At 41.0% G+C, this 21,154-nt stretch overlaps 1 protein-coding gene across 6 annotated transcripts in view; it reads right to left on the reverse strand.

The window, feature by feature from the left end:
- Nucleotides 1-21,154, reverse strand: part of STRIP2 (striatin interacting protein 2) — a 70,979-nt gene that overhangs the window by 27,027 nt on the left and 22,798 nt on the right. For all 6 annotated transcript variants that reach the window (XR_012251252.1, XM_073652514.1, XM_073652516.1 and 3 more), the window contains 9 exons: nucleotides 19,842-19,948; nucleotides 19,475-19,602; nucleotides 19,217-19,396; nucleotides 18,830-19,041; nucleotides 15,337-15,402; nucleotides 14,845-14,908; nucleotides 9,505-9,576; nucleotides 7,480-7,554; nucleotides 1,297-1,394 (listed from right to left, as the gene is read on the reverse strand). Coding sequence is in view for 5 of the 6 variants with exons in the window: in XM_073652514.1 (XP_073508615.1) it covers nucleotides 1,297-1,394; nucleotides 7,480-7,554; nucleotides 9,505-9,576; nucleotides 14,845-14,908; nucleotides 15,337-15,402; nucleotides 18,830-19,041; nucleotides 19,217-19,396; nucleotides 19,475-19,602; nucleotides 19,842-19,948 (1,002 nt within the window). In the remaining variant the exon portion in view is untranslated. The remainder of the gene's footprint in view (nucleotides 1-1,296; nucleotides 1,395-7,479; nucleotides 7,555-9,504; nucleotides 9,577-14,844; nucleotides 14,909-15,336; nucleotides 15,403-18,829; nucleotides 19,042-19,216; nucleotides 19,397-19,474; nucleotides 19,603-19,841; nucleotides 19,949-21,154) is intronic.

Genomic DNA, 21,154 nt, shown 5'->3' on the forward strand with positions numbered 1-21,154 from the left:
CACCCAGTAACCTAAGTGATACATCGCTGGAATCAGGGTGTCTTTCTCTACATTATGCTGAGATCAGATGAAAAGCCAAAGAGAGAATTCCCATGAAAAACAAAGGATGAGATTCCAAATACATACATACAAATGCCCTGCATATTTGGAATCTCATCCTTGATGATTTTTCTACATTCTGGTTTTTAGTGGCTCCATGTGCAATTTATATATGTTTGTAAATTGTTCTACCCTCTAGGACTAGCATGCTAATTTGTATTCATCCATCATCTCTGTAGTAGGACTCCATGTTTAATTGTTTTTTTTAAATGTTGTTTATTTGATTATTTAATTAAATTTGATTTTTGTACATGGGCATTCTCTCTTTGGCTTTTTGTTAATTTAAATTCCCATTTATTGATACGGCCCTTCCATAGGTTATCTTATATCAGATGAAGTATCAAAAACCTGGTGACAGATTCCCTATAAATAGTTGAGGAATTGGGAAAGGCTCATCCGAAAGCTATGTACAGATGGGCTGAGTGTTCAAGTGCTCTCTATGGGGAGAGTAGAGTAACAGCTTCCAGACACCCCTGGCAAAGGTTTCTCTACCTAGAGAAAAAAATGGATTGGATTTTAGATTCCAACTGCCTGATCCTGATTTCCCCCTATTATCATCTGTTCGAGGAGTCAGGAGACCACGCCATGCACATTAGCCCTCATTCAGATGTTTTACATGTATGAGTATTATCAGCGTTTTTCAAGAATAAAATGTGTAGCTATTCTAGTCTTTGGTAATTTTTTTTAACAAACAGTAGTCTGCAAGAAAGTAAAAAAAAAACAACACACGTCTGTTTTTGATCTGAATCAAGGATCAAAATTATCAATATAAATCCATGAAAATCATAGACAGACAACCTAGGTATGCCATTCATGTGCAATAATCATGCTGTCTGTGATCAGCATTGTAATGGGTAGAATAAGCTTTGCAATGTTATATTTATAATACACACACATATATATATATATATATATATATATATATATATATATATATATCTATATATATATCTATATATATATCTATATATATATATATATTTTTTGTAAGATGTACTGATGTAAAATTGATGGTAAAAACGGACATGCGGAGCAAAACTGATGAAAATCGGGCCGTACTTTAAGTACCATAAAAATCACTGGCATTTGAACGAGGCCCGAGACAGATGCCTGGTCCGGCTGAACCTGTTGGGTTTGGCGGAGTATGATCTATGGGATCTTTAATCTGCATGTGTAGATATCTGCAGTGCTACTCACGGCATTTCCTCAGGCAGGATATCAGCCAGAATATTAATGGAATCGGTCTTGGCTTTGGAAGTGGGTGCAGCTGCCAGGAGTATCTTCAATAGGGCAATCTGCCAAGAACAACACATTTAGTGACACACAAAACACAGATATATACATTGCTTCCCTGATTTATAAAAGATCTTTATTTTGGAGAATGTGTCTTCAGTCACAGATTTCAAAGCAACCACTCAGAGAAAGTGTATGTGCATCTGGGAAAAGGTAAATGTAAGGGCGGCATTCTGCAGATGTGCTTTCCCTGTTACCCAAATTGTTCCTACTTATAAAATGAGCAATTTGGATAAAGGGTGGGGTCACCATATTAAGGACAAAACGTTTTATCTTGTATAGTCATTATGGTGTATGATATCTAAAACGAGTGGAAGTCAATTGACAGAGAATGTCACAGATTTTTGAAGTCTAAAAAAAAAATAAAAATGATGTGACTATTGAGTTCAATGTACAGTCTTTTTGGTGGCTGTATGCTGCCAGCATCGTATTTGTCACCAATACGTCTCTAAGGGTTTTGGACCTCTACACGACAAAACTAGAGCCGAAACCCCCCAAGAAAATACACTGCTCAAAAAAAATAAAGGGAACACAAACAGAATATAAGTCCAAGTAAATCAAACTTCTGTGAAATCAAACTGTCCACTTAGGAAGCAACACTGATTGACAATCAATTTCACATGCTGTTGTGCAAATGGAATAGACAATAGATGGAAATTATTAGCAAATTATCAAGACACCCTCAATAAAGGAGTGGTTCTGCAGGTGGGGACCACAGACCACATCTTAGTACCAATGCTTTCTGGCGGATGTTTAGGTCACTTTTGAATGTTGGTTGTGCTTTCACTCTCATGGTAGCATGAGACGGACTCTACAACCCACAGTGGTTGCTCAGGTAGTGCAGCTCATCCAGGATGGCACATCAATGTGAGCTGTGGCAAGAGGGTTTGCTGTGTCTGTCAGCGTAGTGTCCAGAGGCTGGAGGCGCTACCAGGAGACAGGCCAGTACACCAGGAGACGTGAAGGGGGCCGTAGGAGGGCAACAACCCAGAAGCAGGACCGCTACCTCCGCCTTTGTGCAAGGAGGAACAGGAGGAACACTGCCAGAGCCCTGCAAAATGACCTCCAGCAGGCCACAAGTGTGCATGTGTCTGCACAAACGGTTAGAAACCATGAGGGTGGTATGAGGGCCCGAAATCCACAGATGGGGGTTGTGCTCACAGCCCAACACCGTGCAGGACGCTTGGCATTTGCCACAGAACACCAGGATTGGCAAAGTCGCCACTGGCGCCCTGTGCTCTTCACAGATGAAAGCAGGTTCACACTGAGCACATGTGACAGACGTGACAGAATCTGGAGACACCGTGGAGAGCGATCTGCTGCCTGCAACATCCTTCAGCATGACCGGTTTGGCAGTGGGTCAGTAATGGTGTGGGGTGGCATTTCTTTGGAGGGCCGGAGAGCCCTCCATGTGCTCGCCAGAGGTAGCCTGACTGCCATTAGGTACTGAGATGAAATCCTCAGACCCCTTGTGAGACCATTTTTGGAATGTGGAAGAAAACAATGAACATTTAACTTTTTATCACAAAAAATGTTACTTTAGACCCAATTTTTTATTTTCACAAGGGTAACAGGAAAAAATGGAATACACAATTTGTAGTGCAATTTCTCCTGAACACGTTGATACTCCATATGTGAGGGAAAACCACTGTTTGGAAGCACGGCAGGGTTTGGAAGGGAAGGAGCGCCATTTGACTTTTTGAATAATTAGCAGACGCCATGATGCATTTGGGGAGCTCCTGATGTGCCTAAACAGTGGAAACCCCCCCACAAGTGACACCATTTTGGAAACTAGACCCCTTAGGGAACTTATCTAGATGTGTGGTGAGCACCTTGAACCCCAAGGTGCTTCACAGAAGTTTATAATATTGAGCTGTAAAAATAAAATTTTCACATTTTTCCCACAAAAACGTTTTTCATCCCTTAAGTTTGCATTATCATAAGGATAACAGGAGAAATTGCACCATTAAATTTGTTGTGCAATTTCTCCTGAGTACGCCGATACCCCATATGTGGGGGAAAAGCAAATCTTTGGTGTACGGCAGGGTTCGGAAGAGAAAGGAGCGCTATGTTGACTGGGATAGGTTGCAGACACCATGTCACATTTGAAGAGTCGCTGACATGCCGAAACAGCAGAAACCCTCACAAGTGACCCCATTTTGTAAACTACACCTCTCAAGGAATTCATCTAGGGAAGTAGTGAGAATTTTTAAATTTATACCATTGGGCAGTGAAGAAAACATAATTGTATTTTTACCACAAAAAAATGTTTTACCCTCAGATTTTACATTTTCACACAGGGCAATGGGTAAACATGGTGCCGAAATGTGTCACACAATTTGTTCCAAAAGTGGCAATACCCCATATGTGGCTGTATCGTACCGCTCAGCCATACGGCGAGATCTGGGAGGGACGGAGCGCTATTTGACAATTGGAGTACAAATTATTGTAGATTAGGCATTTGGATTTGGGAGCACAAAATTTTCTGAATTTCTTTTGGGGGGGCAAGGGCCATTTCGCTTTTCCAAAGCCTTTCTGCTACCAGTAACTTGGAAGTCCCTTATATTTTTAACAGATGACGGACCTGAGTGGGGACTAGCATTTTTTGAGGACAGAGTTGAAGCTTTTATTGGGAACATTTTACGTAACATTTATCCGGCGCTCTAGGCTGAGCACTTACATCGGGGTTTCCATCTAAATTTCCAAGTGAGGTATTTCAGATGAAACCCCTGCAGGATCCATTCACTATAATGAGGCAGCAGAGTTACTCTGGACTCCGTCTGGCCTCTGTTTAGCGGTGTCCTTTTTTTCAGAAGTGCACAAAACTGTGGCCAACTGGACTATTATGCACGCCTAAAAAAAATGACACCGTGGGATCACAGGCCAGATGGCATCCACAGTGGCCTATATCTGCCTCATTACAGGGAATCTTCCGTCATGGGTTCTGTCTGAATCACGTATTTCAGAGATTTACACGGAAACTCTGGTGTAAGTGCTCAGCGCAGAGCGCAAGATAAATGTGAGCAGAGCCTTACTGCGATCTTTGGGAGACATAATAAACAAATCAGTAGCAGGTGAAGAATTGGTTTTATTTACCTCGTGCGGTATAAGTGATGAGATTACTTTATTCTTCGGGTCGGTGCGATTACAGAGATACCAGATTCATATCGGCTTTTTATGACGGACAGCTGTCACACACAAAGACGCTTTTTTTGCAAAATCTACTTTTTGCATCGCCATATTTTGAAAGCTATAATTTTTCCATATTTCGGCCGACAGAGTCATGTGACGGCTTGTTTTTTGCGGGACGAGTTGACATTTTTATTGGTACAATTTTTGGGTACGTGACATTTTTTGATCGCTTTCTATTCCGTTTTTTGGGAGGTAAAATTAACAAAAACCAACAATTCAGGAATTGTTTTTTGAGTGTTTTTTTTATGCCGTTCTGCGTGTGGTAAAAGTGATAAGGCAGCATTATTCTTCGGGTCAGTACGTTTACAGCGATACTACACTTACTGTATATTTTTTAAGTTTTGGCGCTTTTACACAAAACTATTTTATAGAAAAAAATATTTTTTTTGCATGCTTTATTCTGAGAGCTATAACTTTTTTATTTTTTGGATGATGGAGCAGTATGGCGTTTTTTTTTTTGCGGAACAAGATGACGTTTTCAGCGGTACCATTTTTATTTCCATTTTGCTTTTAGATCGCATTTTTTTCCACTTTTTGTTTGGCGATATGATGGGGGTGGGCGAGCGGTCCACGTGGGGGAGCCCCGACATTACAGCTTGTAGCCCAGGTAACCTTCTTGATATTATGCAGTATTTGCCTTTATTCAACTCTACACCTACCTATTTTCATACTGTGCATCTGATACGATGAAAAGCACAGTCTAGTAGCCCACATATGGCATTCAGATAGTACTGATTATGAGTCCCCCCTGAGGAAATCTTCAAGTACTTTGATACTGCCTGTGACATGCATTACTATATGTATATTACTATGGGTATTTCTCTGTGGCTATCCGATAGTCCTCCTTATTGACATTATAGATGAAGGACTAGATATATATATATGTTTTTGCTGTGGTGCTGAGGCCCCCCCTTCGTCATTTGTGGACCACATCGTCCCTTCAGTGAGACGGTTTTTTCTACATGTTATATGTCTTTTCGTATTTCTGTACTGTGCCCTATATTGACTATGTAGTAACTTTTTATACTATTTATGAATAAAAGTTAATTTTTATTATAACTTTGGGTTGATATGGTCGGATTTTCTCTCTTCAAGTATTTAGATATGATGAAAAAGCAGTTTTTTGCTCCGTTTTTTATTCATTTTTATTACGGTGTGCACAGGAGTTAATTAGTGTGACAGTTTTATAGATTGGGTTGTTTCGGACACGGCGATACCAAATATGTGTACTCTTTGTTTTTGCATAAATATACAGATTTATTGGTTTAATATTTATTTATTTTTATTTATTTTGTGATTTTTTTTAACAGTTTGAAAACATTTTTTAGACTTTTTTTTTACATTTTTACTTAGTCCCTGTATGGGACATTAATTTTTATTTTTCTAATCATTGTTCTCATGCAATGTAATAGACATGTACTGCATCGCATGAGAAGTTTGCTGACTGTTTCACACCGTCTGTCTCCTGCTGGACTCAGCTGAAAGCCTGAGCTCAGCAGGACACCATATATGGCAGATCTGGAGGCGGTCATGTGACCTCCAGCTGCCATAACAACTAGCAGGTCCTGGAAGGCATCAGGGGGCCGTCGGAGAGGTAAGTGGACGACCCCCTCTCCTCTCACTATCTTCTATATGCCGCGATCACTATAGATCGCGGCATATAGAAGATAGCAAAGGGTTAACATCGTTGGGACCTGATTCAATCTGGTCCCGATGATGTCCCCTGTCAGAGCTGTCGCTCTGAACCGCAACCGCAGAACTTGCAGGACCCTGGTGGTCCTGACGGCTGCGGGACCACCGACTGTTCATAAACATCGGCGCTGCACAGAGCCCAGGCAGCGCCGACGTTTATGTACAGTGGGCGGTCGGGAAGCGGTTAAAAGGGATCTGGCATCAGTTTTTTTCTACCCCATTTGAGAGCAGCATGATGTAGAGACAGACCCCAATTCCAGTGATTTATCAATTACTGGGCTGCATGTTTTATATATATATTTTTTAACAAAATCACTGTTTTCTCTGCTGCAGATCTACCAGCTCTCTGAATGCAGAGCTCTGTATAACCCCACCCACACTACTGATTAACAATTTGTGTACACTGTGCATAGGCAGAAAACTGCCAATCAGTGATGGGGGCGGAGCTATACAGAGCTCATGAATATGGAGGACTATATGGCAGCAGTTTTACTCATCTTCTAGTTATAATCTGCTGATAAAACAGTAATTTTATCCAACCGGTCGCAATCAGCTCAGCAAGTGATACATTGATGGAATTAGGGTCTCTGTCTCTACATTAAGTTGCTCTCAAATTAGGTGGCAAAAAAACCTGGTGCCTATTTTATGGCATAAGCAACAGCCTAAAAAGAGCACGCTTTACACACACACACACACACACACACACACACACACACACACACACACACACACACACGAAAAAAAAAAAAAAAAGATACAGACAAGCACAATTTTGCAGCTATCCAGCAGATCATAAAGCAACTGTAGCTCAAAATTGAATTTACAGGGAAGGTTCTCATGGGGCATGACTGTAAAGGGATTTTCCATCCAAATTCTGCTAATAGAAAATCTGCTACATTTTACAGTAACCGCATTCTGCATGGGAATTTTAGAAGTCTCATCCAGGTACTACAGAAAATATCTGCAGAGTAAACTGACCAGCACTGCAGATTAAAAATCTGCAACATGTGCAGACACCAGCACCACTTTCACATCATCATCATCTATAGCGGTACTCAATGCTGCGGCATTTATCACTGCAAAAGTGCCCTGTGTGAATATAGCCTAAATATAGCATTTCATAAACGGTTAACAAAACTTTATGAAAAGTGTACAGAATGACAAGGATAGTGCTAGGGACTGAATGGCATGGGAACAGCTTACCATGTACTGGGGTATGTTGACCAACATGGCCTTGTACAGACACTCAGCCGCAGTCTCCTCCACGTCCTCTTCTCCCTACAAGAACAACGCATTGGCATTGGTCTTTATAGGATATGGGGCATAGTCACAAAATAAATATATCTCATTTGTCTGACAGGGTATTTAGCTGAAGATGAAAGGACACATGCCTTGAAAATGTGCAATTTTAGACTGAGATTTAAAAGTGAGTTTTGGCAATAAGAATTAGAGGACAACCCATCTTCATTGCCTAAATGTGGCGAGCTAAATGGTACACTGTAGTCTGACTGTATTTGTGCCAATGGAATATATGGGTGAGGAAAAGGACTGGAGTCTGTGTAATCAGCACACAATACTAACATGCCTGATACGACCTCCACCCAATCAGCAGCAGGAAAGCGCTGAAAACCTTGAATTAATTCAAGACGACTATAGAATGGCCCCATTTCATCAAGATGACTGGTGTGTGGCGCTGGAGTAAAATTTGCCAAATACATTAAGAGGTGTAAGTTATGATGAATTTGTTGACTTCACCACTCCATGATAAGCTCCACACACTTTTCAAAACATTGGCGGTACTGACTTAAAAATGCAAAAAGGCTCAAAATTTGTCCGCAATTACAGTTTTACACCAGAATACTAGAAAAAAACTGGTTGATGAATTGGAGCCCTTGTCTTTTTACAACTTACATATTCAACGAAGGTTACAGTTTAACTACTTAACAACCTGTGACATACATTTTCGGTACAGGTCTTGTGCAGGGTATATAGAGCGGGGGCAGGAGTTCAGCCCGTTCTATACGGGCCAAATGTAGGCTGTGTTAAACAGCAAACATCAGCCTCTAACAGCAGCAACTGGAGCATGCTCAGATCGCTGCTATTTAGCCTTTTAAATGCCGCTGTCAATTACTGACACCAGCTCCATTCAGTATTGCAGCAACATGATCAAACCGATGGGTTACTATGGAAGACGAGGGCCTGCTGAAGGGTTCCAGGTCTTTCTGTGAAGCTCAGCTATGGACTGGGCTTCACAGGATAAAATCAGGTATACTATATACTGCAATAATGTAGTATTCCTCTCCTAAAAAGAAGAAAAAAAAATTGAGTAAAATAATAAATCTCATAAATAAAAAAAAAAAAGTTAAAATAATTTTTCCCCCAATTAAAAAAAAAAACACAAACCGTAAAAAAAAATAATTGGTATTGTCGTGTCTGGTAAAGTCCAACCAAAATATAAAATAAATTGAAACTATAACATGCTGAAAAGAAAAAAAATGAAAAAAGCAAGAAGTTCTGTTTCTCCGTCACTGCACCTCCCTAAATTGCAACAAAAAGTGATTAAAACATCACTTCGTACATTGTATATGCCTTAAAATAATATATGAAAAATATAGAGCTCAGTGCGCAAAAAACAAGCCCTCACACAGGTCCACTGACCGAAAACTTTAAAAGTTACAGGTCTTAAAATATGGCAACTCAGAACTTTCTTTCTTTTAACAAAGCTATAAAAAAATGTTTTTCTTAAAACCACTAGAATACAGAAAAAAACAAAACCTTGCAAGTTTCGTATCACCAGAATTATACTACAGTTTCATATTGGCAGATTATTTTTACAACACAATGAAAGCTGCAAAATCAAAACCCAAGGAACAATGGTGGAATATCATTTTTTATTTTCTTCACCATTTCACTGCACTTGAAATGATTTCACATTTTTCTGTACAATTACAATATATGGTAAAATGAATGGTGTCATTCAAAACTACAACACGTTCTGAAAAAAAAAAAAACAACCTAGGTCCTGAAAGAGTTAAGGGATTGTGTTATTTTGAATATTTATTTTTGGAGATGATTGTGGTAGGTGGAATGAGGATGCTGCTTGCTCAAGACTCTTAACTTAAAATGACACCGAGGAGTAAGGTCATAGAAAGCTGATGGATAGAATTCATACATAACAGAATAGCACAAAGGACAAAGTACATATTGTCCATGGCGATCTGCTCTTACCAGAGACATGGGACATTTCTCCATTTCCTCTTCCTTTTTTATCAGGATATCAGCGACTGAGACATATTTATGCTGCGCAAATAAACATGAACATTTTCACAATTAAAAGCAGAAATCTAAAACGGAAAAGAACTCTGATTATGGTTAGCCAAGTTCCTATTAATAAATCGCTGACCTACATTGAATAGGGAAATGTGTCTCACATACTCAGCTCTTTTTAGAGGTCGTTTTGACTTCTGATTACAGATACAATTATACTTGTGACCTAATTCCAGCATTTATACTTCTTGACTTCTGATTCTTGCATTTACTTAAAAAGATAGAGTCTTAAAAATAACATGATAATGCATTTACAAGTAAACTGTCAATATGGTTTTACCAAAAAAAAGAAAGAAATGCAATCCTTAACATTAAAATGGTAACACCGAGCTGTTAGTGTACCTGGAATGGAGATTAGAGGGGTCCGGCCACGGTACATTATCCCACCTCACAGGATAATCCCAGGAGTAGGATCAGTGTTATGTTCCCTCTTGAAGGCCTCTATGTGGCGTTGACCACATGGTCTCCAAATGGAGACCAGAGGCTTTAATGGAGCGATGGAGGCTGTAATGGAGATATGTCCTCCTCAGCTGTAAATCCTGCTTTTGTCTTGGATGCATTGATAGCCAAAGATTGGTCCTGAGACCATGTGGGGTAAACACCATGAAGAGGCCTTCAAGAGGGAATGAGACACCGTCTCTACTCCTGGGGTTATGGTGTGGGGTTGCATAGTGTACAGTAGCCAGACCCGTCTAGTCTTCATTCCAGGTACACGAACAGCTAATTACATTGTTTTGGTTGTGGAACTAGTGGTACGGCCATTTTTCTAAAAAGTGTCCCAGCAGACATTTTTCAACACAACAATGCCAGGCCATATGTTGCTTGTGCTGTGAGCAGCCTGCATGCCCTAAACGTGCTACCAAGCCCGGCAGCATCTCAGTAATGTCTTTAGTCGGCAATTGCAAAGGCAGCTGCCAGCAGTGAATCTTGATAATTTGCTTGTCGAAGTGGCAGAACATTTCTCAGACAACCACTGAAAACCTCACTGAACATGCCCTGTGGTTTGCAGAGAACTGGCGATGACGGGTATTGCAAATCATGTTATCACTCCTATATGGGTGTCATAACATGCAAAGAGGGCCGACTACTCTGGGGAAACTAAGGCCCAATTGACTAGTCAAAAGCCTAATTAGCATAAGAAAAACCCCAACCTGTCCACCATGGCCAAGACCAAAGAGCTGTATAAGGACACCAGTGACAAAATTGTAGACCTGCACAAGGCTGGGATGGGCTACAGGACAATAAGCAAGCAGCTTGGTGAGAAGGCAACAACTGTTGGTGCAATTATTAGAAATGGAAGAAACACAAGATGACTGTTAAATCCTCCTTGGTCTAGGGCTCCATGGAAGATCTTGCCTCGTAAGGATGATTCTGAGCACAGGAATCAGCCCAGAACTACACAGGAGGACTTGGTTAATGACCTGAAGAGAGCTGGGACCACACAGTCTCAAACATTACACACTACGCCGTCATGGATTAAAATCCTGCAGGGCACGCAAGGTCCCCCTGCTCATGCCAGCACATGTCCAGGCACGTTTGAAGTTCGCCACAGACCATCTGGATGATCCAGAGGAGACATGGGAGAAGGTCATGCGGTCAGATGAGACTAAAATGAAACTTTTTGGTATCAACTCTACTCGCCGTACTTAGAGGAAGAAGAACCCCAAGAAAACTGTACCAACCATGAAGCATGGTGGAGAAAACATCATTCTTTAGGAGTGCTTTTCTGTAAAGGGGACAAGACGACTGCACCAATAATGAAAGGAGGATGGATGGGGTCATGTATGGTGAGATTTTGGCCAACAACCTCCTTAAGAAAAGTAGAGCATTGAAGATGGGTCGTGGCTCGGTCTTTGAGCAGGACAATGACCCGAAACACACAGCCAGGGCAACTAAGGAGTGGCTCTGTAAGAAGCATTTCAAGGTCCTGGAGTGGCCTAGCCAGTCTTCAGACCTGAGCCAAATAGAAAATCTTTGGAGGGAGATGAAACTGAAATGTTGTCCAGCAACAGACCCGAAACCTGAAAGATCTGGAGAAGATCTGTATGGAGGAATGGGCCAAAACTCCTGCTGCAGTCTGTGCAAACTTGGTCAAGAACTACAGGAAACGTCTGATCTCTGTAATTGCAAACAAAAGATTTCTGTACCAAATATTCAGTTCCGTTTCTATTGTATCAAATACTTTATTAATTTGCATTGTATTGCATGAAATATGTAAAAATCATACAATGGTATTTTCTGGATTTTTTTTTTTTTTTTTATAAGATTCTGTCTCACAGTTGAGATGTACCTACGATACCCTCTCCATTCTTTGTAGGTGGGAAAACCTGCAAAATCAGCAGTGTATCAAATACTTATTTCCCCCACTGTAAGTGAATGCTGCTGGGTTGGAGGGCATGGGGAAGCTGACAGGTTCCCTTTAAGAACAAAGTAAGTTTCAAAATACACAATATAAAAATAAGTTTCGGGATACTCCCGTTAATCACTGAATTCAGGTTTTTCATTTAGTTTCATTACAACAAGTGTATAAATTCCAGCACCAGGCATTGCAGCCTTCACACACATTTGTGAAGGAATGGGTGATTCTAAAGAGCTCACGGTGGTCCTGTAATAGGATGTCACTGTTGTAACAAGGCAGTTTGTGAAAGTTCTTCTCTGCTAAATATCGTGCTGTAATTGGTATTATTAAAAAGTGGGAAGTATTTAGGAACTACAGAACTCACCCATGAAATGGCAGCCCTGGTAAAGTTACAGACTGGGGTAGCGAAGTGCTGATGCGTATAGTGCCTAAAAAGTTACCAACGATCTGCTGACTCAATAACGTTCTCTGCCATTAACATCAGCACAAAAAATGTGGTCGCAGAGCTTCATGGCATGATTCTCCATACATTAGCAACTACAAGCAAGCCTTACATCACCAAGCACAATCAAGGGTCAGACAGAAGGGTGTAAAAAACGTATTGCTTTCAGTGAAGGGAAACCTTAAAGCTTCAGAACATTAAGATATTTTGGACAATTGTAACTGTCAACTGTGTGGGAACAGCTTGGGGAAGGCAATTTTCTGTTCCAGCATGATTGGGCCCCAGTGCACAAAGTAAGGTCCATAAAGGCATGGTTGGGGAATTTTATGTTCAAGAACTTGACTTCCTGCACAGAGTCCTGATCTCAACTCCATCAAGCACCAGAGGATAAACTAAAACAGATATTGTGAGCCAGGCCCTCTTGTCCAACATCAGTGTCTGACCTCACAAATGTTCTTCTGGATGAATAGGCAAAATTTACCACAGACAACCTCCAAAATCTTGTAGAAAGCCAAGGGGAACCAGCTCTATATTAAATGTCTATGGATTTACAATGGAAAGCAATATTTTTGTCCATATAGATTGTTATAAGTACAGTGTAAGACAATATGGACTTATGAAACCTGCAAAAACCTGACAGGAGGAGGAATTAAAGGGAACCTGTCACGTCCTAGTTGCTATGTACACTGCCCCCATCGCCTTGTTAGTGATGCAATGTGCTTTTTTTCATTAAAATTGGTGGTATTATAATGAATCTATAACATTTTATACACTTAGATCATACCTGCTTATTTTCAGTCATAGGGGTGTGATCCTCATATTCAGCCAGGGGAGGGCGCAGCATTCAGTCACTGCTGGCGCCACCCACGTATTTGAAATGTGCTCCCGGCCAGCGCTGATATTTGTGGGGCACATGCGCAGTTTTACATGTCCGGCCACGGGTCCCCACACGTGCGCAGTGAGGCTGTGTAATTTGCAGCTTCACTGCACATGTGCTATGACGACCCGCTGTTCCCTGCGCGTGCGTAGTGAGGCTGCGTAGTTCTCAGCTTTACTGCACATGCGCTATGACCTGCGGCTCCCCGCGCTTGTGAACTACACAGTCGCACTGCGCACACACGGAGAGCAGCGGGTTATAGCGCCTGCGCAGTGAAGCTGCAAACTACACAGCCTCACTGAGCATGCGTGGGGACCCGCAGCCGGACATGTAAAACTGCGCATGCACCCCACAAATATCAGCGCTGGCAGGGAGCACATTGCAAATATGTGGGTGGCCCCAGCAGTGACTGAATGCGGCGGCCTCCCCTGGCTGAATGCGAGGATCACTCCCCTATGACTGAAAACAAGCAGGTATGATAGAAGTGTATAAAATGTTATAGACTTATATTAGCATTGCATGTAATGTACATTGCATTACTAACAACGCAATGGGGGCAGTGTAGATAGTAGATAGAATACTTTTAAAGGGTACCTGTCATGTCCTATTTTTTTTCAATTGCAGTGGTTTTGGAGTAACTACTGTATTTTTCTGACTATAAGACGCACTTTTTTTCCTCCAAAATTTTGAAGGAAAGTGTGTGTGTGTGTGTGTGTGTGGGGGGGGGGGGGGGTCCGTCGCATAATCCGGATGTACCATATAGTGGGGCCCTGGGGGAGGAAGTGGCAGTGTTGGACGAGTGGGTCACAGGAGGCAGGAGCCCGCTGCTGCAGCTAACACGTGTGCCCGCTGTTAAAGAGAATGAATATTCACTGCTCTACACTCCCATAGTCCCACCCACCTCTATGCACTGAAACCAGCGCCGAGAGGTGGGCAAGACAATGGGAGTGGAGAGCAGTGAATTCTCTTTAACGGCGGGTACAAGTGATCGCTCAGGCGCTGCAGGAGCCAGCGATTGCGGCTAACAGTGTGAACGCTATTAAAGAGAATAAATTCACTGCTCCCATAGTCCTGGACATGGGGAGCAGTGAATATTCCGGCAGCTGAACTTGGCGCGTGGGGGCGCATGGCAGTGACATCATGCGCTGCTTACACATTGAAATAAGCTGCTGGCATCAGAGCCGGACACCGCTGGAGCAGAGGGAAGTGGAGTAAAATTGTTTACTTTTTTTATGTGTGCAGCGTGATGGGGGGGGACCATGTATACCAGGATGGGGGATCATATATATCAGGATGAAGGGGCCATATATATACCAGGATGGGGGATAGTAGTACAGAATTGGGGAACATTACCCCTATAACAGTGTCAGCAGCAAACTCCCTTCCCCATAACAGTGCATCATGACTACATTTTTTGCTTCAATTTTTTTCTCCTATTTTGGTCCTCTAAAACCTAGCTGCGTCTTTTAGTCCGAAAAGTACGGTAGATGCCAATGACTGGAGCTTGCAACATCTTCTCATAGGTAATGCAGGTTTTGGAGCATACAAAGTGTTCTTCATTACCTGCTTTAAAATTTTCACACTCTCGTGGATAGGACGAGGCAGTCCCACTAATGTGTCAGTGTCACTGATCCAGAAAATGGTAGGAAAAAAAAAAAGAAAAGAAAAAAAAGTTAATTCATCTGCATATAACTAAATAAAAAATATGTCTGACCCTATTATGTTTTTCTACGTGTAATAGCCATATGAAGTGGTTTTCGTTTTCCCACAAAACTATTTTGCGTCATAGTACCAAGTTATGCCATATAAGTGTGTTCTGTGGCAGAAGGTCTCCATCTCATTCATTATAAGGAAGAATATATAGGTTTTTTCAACCAGAAACAGAAGCACATATTCCCATCTTTGTGATTTATCATTCCTTTTGCTATGTCTTGTGCCTTAAAACGTACCTAAATCTATACATGCAATAAAACAGCAGACAAAGCAACACAGATGAGATTCGCAGAAAGAATATAAATAGCAAACAAAGTGCACTTGATTTGTAAGGATACGCACTGTCCCAGGGTGAAGCCAATGAACTTGTTCCGACTCATCTCCAGGAAATCTTCAATGTCTTTCTGTCTAAATGACAATAAAAGATAAAATGGGATTTATAGATCCAAAGTTAAAACATAAGATCAGCGTGGCTATCGTTTTTTTTTATATATTTTAATAATTCAGTGCAGAACTGTCCAGTGATTTCACCTTATTAACCCAGCAAACCTTATTAGGGCCATCAGCTTCTGCTAACATTTTAAAAGCAATCCATCAGCATCTCCAAACTATTTATATGCATATGTAACTCTTTGAAAGACAAGTTCAGCAATATCTTTTCCTTTACAGTCTCTGTTCCTTGGTCACTGAGAAATCAGCGTTTGAACCGATATGCAAATGAGGAAAAAGAACTCTTTCTAGATTGGAAGCCTCTGTCACTCCAGCTCTATACCCTGCCCAGCAGCACCACCTTCTATTTGATTGATGGCTCCTTTGGCTGAAGTCACACAGCACAGAGGCTGTCAGTCAAACAGGAGGTGGTGGTGCTGGGTGGGGAATAGAGCTGGAGTGACAGAGGCTTCAGATTTGCCATAGTTCTTCAGCCTCATTTGCAAATCAATTCAAACGCTAATTTCGCAGTAACAGAGGAACAGATTGGCCATGTAAAAGTATTGCTAGATTAGATTTGAAAGAGCTACATGAGCATATAAAATAGTCTGGGGTATGAAATCCTGCTAATAAATTCTTTTTAAACTATTAATTTGCACGTAATTAAAACAGAAAAAGCCATGACAGGTGACAACCAGGCTTTCATGAACTGAGGAACTTTCTTCACCTTCAAATACTGCTCTATTTGCTCCTTTAGAGGAGTGCCTTCTGTCCATATGTGCAATGGACCACACGTGGACCAGTTGAAGCCCACTTGCTAGTGCACGTGGCTTTTTTTTTTCCCCCACATGGATTGATGTTCTGCATGTCAAAAAAAAAAATATTGCAGCATATACAAATCTGGTGGATTATACGGACCAGATTAGTGCACGCAATAAAAAACTGCTCAGGCATCTGTCACTATGAGGATGAGCAAGCAGAGCTGCATATGAAGGCAATCCATCTGCAATTTGACTGGCCTGTATTTTTTTATATGTCCATCTGAAATCATCCTACTTATTTTACCAGCACTTGTTCAATTATGTCAAGCTTCGGATCAAATATTGTATTAAGAGCACATATTCGGCTTCAGCTCTGGCACAGTCAAGAATTACATGGGCGGCCATTAATTTCATTGCTACGTAATGCTATAATTATATATATATATATATATATATATATATATATATATATATATATATATATATATATATATATATATATATATATATATATATATATATATATATATACAGTACAGACCAAAAGTTTGGACACACCTTCGTATTTAAAGATTTTTCTGTATTTTCATGACTATGAAAATAGTACATTCACACTGAAGGCATCAAAACTATGAATTAACACATGTGGAATTATATACTTAACAAAAAAGTGTGAAACAACTGAAAATCTGTCTTATATTCTAGGTTCTTCAAAGTAGCCACCTTTTGCTTTGATGACTGCTTTGCGCACTCTTGGCATTCTCTTGATGAGCTTCAAGAGGTAGTCACCGGAAATGGTCTTCCAACAATCTTGAAGGAGTTCCCAGAGATGCTTAGCACTTGTTGGCCCTTTTGCCTTCACTCTGCGGTCCAGCTCACCCCATACCATCTCGATTGGGTTCAGGTCTGGTGACTGTGGAGGCCAGGTCATCTGGCGTAGCACCCCATCACTCTCCTTCTTGGTCAAATAGCCCTTACACAGCCTGGAGGTGTGTTTGGGGTCATTGCCCTGTTGAAAAATAAATGATGGTCCAACTAAATGCAAACCAGATGGAATAGCATGCCGCTGCAAGATGCGGTGGTAGCCATGCTGGTTCAGTATGCCTTCAATTTTGAACAAATCCCCAACAGTGTCACCAGCAAAGCACCCCCACACCATCACACCTCCTCCTCCATGCTTCACGGTAGGAACCAGGCATGTAGAGTCCATCCGTTCACCTTTTCTGCGTCACACAAAGACACGGTGGTTGGAACCAAATATCTCAAATTTGGACTCATCAGACCAAAGCACAGATTTCCACTCGTCTAATGTCCATTCTTTGTGTTCTTTAGCCCAAACAAGTATCTTCTGCTTGTTGCCTGTCCTTAGCAGTGGTTTCCTATCAGCTATTTTACCATGAAGGCCTGCTGCACAAAGTCTCCTCTTAACAGTTGTTGTAGAAATGTGTCTGCTTCTAGAACTCTGTGTGGCATTGACCTGGTCTCTAATCTGAGCTGCTGTTAACCTGCGATTTCTGAGGCTGGTAACTCGGATAAACTTATCCTCAGAAGCAGAGGTGACTCTTGGTCTTCCTTTCCTGGGGCGGTCCTCATGTGAGCCAGTTTCTTTGTAGCGCTTGATGGTTTTTGCAACTGCACTTGGGGACACTTTCAAAGTTTGCCCAATTTTTCACACTGACTGACCTTCATTTCTTAAAGTAATGATGGCCACTCGTTTTTCTTTACTTAGCTGCTTTTTTCTTGCCATAATACAAATTCTAACAGTCTATTCAGTAGGACTATCAGCTGTGTATCTACCTGATTTCTGCACAACACAACTGATGGTCCCAACACCATTTATAAGGCAAGAAATCCCACTTATTAAACCTGACAGGGCACGCCTGTGAAGTGAAAACCATTTCCGGTGACTACCTCTTGAAGCTCATCAAGAGAATGCCAAGAGTGTGTAAAGCAGTCATCAAAGCAAAAGGTGGCTACTTTGAAGAACCTAGAATATAAGACATATTTTCAGCTGTTTCACACTTTTTTGTTAAGTATATAATTCCACATGTGTTAATTCATAGTTTTGATGCCTTCAGTGTGAATGTACAATTTTCATAGTCATGAAAATACAGAAAAATCTTTAAATGAGAAGGTGTGTCCAAACTTTTGGTCTGTACTGTATATACACACACACACACACACACACACACACACACACACACACACACAGTTATATGAAAAAGTTTGGGCACCCTTATTGATCTTAAGCTTAATGTTTTATAAAAATTGGTGTTTTTGCAACAGCTATTTCAGTTTGATATATGTAAAAAATAACAGCCTCTAGTCGCTGTTGCAAAAACACCAATTTTTATAAAACATTAAGCTTAAGATTAATAGGGGTGCCCAAACTTTTTCATATAACTGCATATGCAGAAATTTATATATTTATATATATATATATATATATATATATATATATATATATATATATATATATATATATATATACACACACACACACATATATACAACTCAACCCTGTTACACAACCACTACTTTAAGGATTTAAAATGATGAGCCCTTTAATGACAGTCCCTACCAAACCACTGACACATTTTCTCTGACAGAAACATGTACCCATACTTATACAGAAGTTTCCCCACCTCACTTTGGGTGCCCAAGGCAGGCCCTTAGGAAAGCACACCCTCTCCATGTGATTCCTTAGGGCCGCCAAAGGTTGGGACATAAAATCCCTTTCTTGCACATCTGACTCTGAGTCCATCATGTTTTCGGTCTCCTCATTCTCTTCCTCTTCTGCTCCAGTAGATTCTTCGCTCTTGAAAGGATCTTTTTCATTGTACAGATCCAGGCTGTCCTGTATAAAACCAATGATGGTGCAGTTATTACTAATGGAAAAGCCAAACAATTCTAATCAACCCATTGACCATGTGAACTTTCAGAATTTAACAATGGTTCTGCCTTTACATTTGGGTTCCCTCCTATAACCTGAAATCCTAAAACCAAAAGATGTAAACTAACTGAAATCATACCCTCCGGCTGCGTCGCCCACGTTTCTGCTGTTCCCCTAGTTCAATGCCATAAGATGGTGGAGCTGTGGCCTTCATGTTCTTCATTACTTGGATACTGTCTTCAGATAGCGGCAGAAGACCCAATTCAGCTCTCTTCTGGTCCTTATTCGTCTGTAGCTCTGAGAATCCTCCTAGTGTGAACTGATACAACAGTTACATTAGCACCATACATTAACCTGTAAAACATGTCAGACACCATAAGTGTTCAGAGAAACTTACCAGCAACACTTTCCAAAGCAGCAAAAGCACTTTTTTCATAGGAAAATGCGGGGAGTGGCCGCTGCAGAACTTGGTTACCATTGTGAAAAGGAGATGAGAAAATGGTTCTTCCCCATTAGATGGAAGAGCTTGGTTTAAAAATAAACCAAAAAAAAGTACCATTATAACAATTGTAATAATAACCAAATTATGAGATTGGAATACTTGTGTTAGGAAACTTACAAAAAGGAGGGTTCTGCAGTTAAAGAATAATTAAAATAAAAAATGAAATCAGCTTACATGTTTGGGAATATTGGTTTCAGACCTTTTCATTGTGAGGCGCTATTCCTGCATCCTTGTGTATAACTGACGTGACTTCAGTACTCACCAAGTTCTATGCGGAAGGCCTCCCTCTGCGTAGTCCACTCTGTGTCATCTTCTGGTGATGCCTGCCTTATATTCTCCACCACTAGATACATAACGCTCAAGAACACCCTACATGAAGCAAGCATCCAGCATATCAGCATAGCCTGACGTGCAAGGCATTACAGTATTACAAAATAAAAATAATTAGGATGGTTAAATCCAGAGTAAAAAGCAGAAGATATCACATTGGACAAACAAATTTTTAACCGCTTTGCCCCGAAGCCTGTTTTCACCTTCCTGATAAAGGAAGGTTCCAATTCTGACCAGTGTCACTTTATGGAGCAACAACTCTGGAACGCTTCAATGTATCCCAGTGGTTCAGAGATGGTTTTTCGTGACACATTGTACTTTATGGTAGTGGTAAATTTAGGTTGATATTTTTTGCATTTATTTGTGAAAATATTGCAATTTTCAAATTCTTAATTTCTATGCCCTTAAACCAGAAAGTTATATCACCCAAAATAGTTAATATATAACATGTGCATTATGTCTACTTTACAGCATCATTTTTTAAACATAAATATATATATTTTTTGTTAGAAGGGTTAAAAGTTTATCAGTAATTTGTCCAACAAAATTTACAAAACCATATTTTTTGGGGACCACATCCTGTTTGAAGTGACTTTGAAAGGCCTTTGTGACAGAAAGGAGTGCCATATTATAGTGCAGATTTTGCTGTTATGGTTTGCGAGTGCCATATCACATTGGCAGAACCCCTGTGGTACTAGAACAGCAGAACCCTCCCAAAAGTGACGCCATTTTGCAAACTACACTCCTCAATGAATTCATCTAGGGGTGTAGTGATCATATATTGACACCCAGGTGTGCCACAGAACCTTATACCATTGGGTGGTGAAGCTGAGGACCTTACAGGCTACCGTACATGGGTGACCAAGCGGCAATCTTTCGGCCCAGGTCACCATGGAGACCATCAGCACATCTCAATTGCGTTGTGCCGATTGGAGCAGAGAGGGAGCTCCCTCCTTGTGCTAAGCCGATCTATGTCATTGTCACTATTAACTGCGGCATCAGAGCGGTTAAACGCCCGCAATCGTGGGCGTTTCTGCAGGGTGTCAGATATGATATATAGCTGACACCCGCTGGTGATCGTGCTGGCTCTGCAAGTGAGCTGACACGATCGTCCCATGGTTTGCGGGAACGCACCTCCCGCGGCACCATACATGTACGGCGGATGTCATGAAGGGGTGAAAAGATGATTTAAATGAAAACGCCACCTTTCCCGGTGTGTGAAAATATCTCCAGGTAGGTCCTGAT

Source organism: Phyllobates terribilis, unplaced genomic scaffold (assembly GCF_046119375.1).
Source record: "Phyllobates terribilis strain yellow unplaced genomic scaffold, ASM4611937v1 Scaffold_11__3_contigs__length_659146591, whole genome shotgun sequence".
Lineage (NCBI taxonomy): Eukaryota > Metazoa > Chordata > Amphibia > Anura > Dendrobatidae > Phyllobates > Phyllobates terribilis.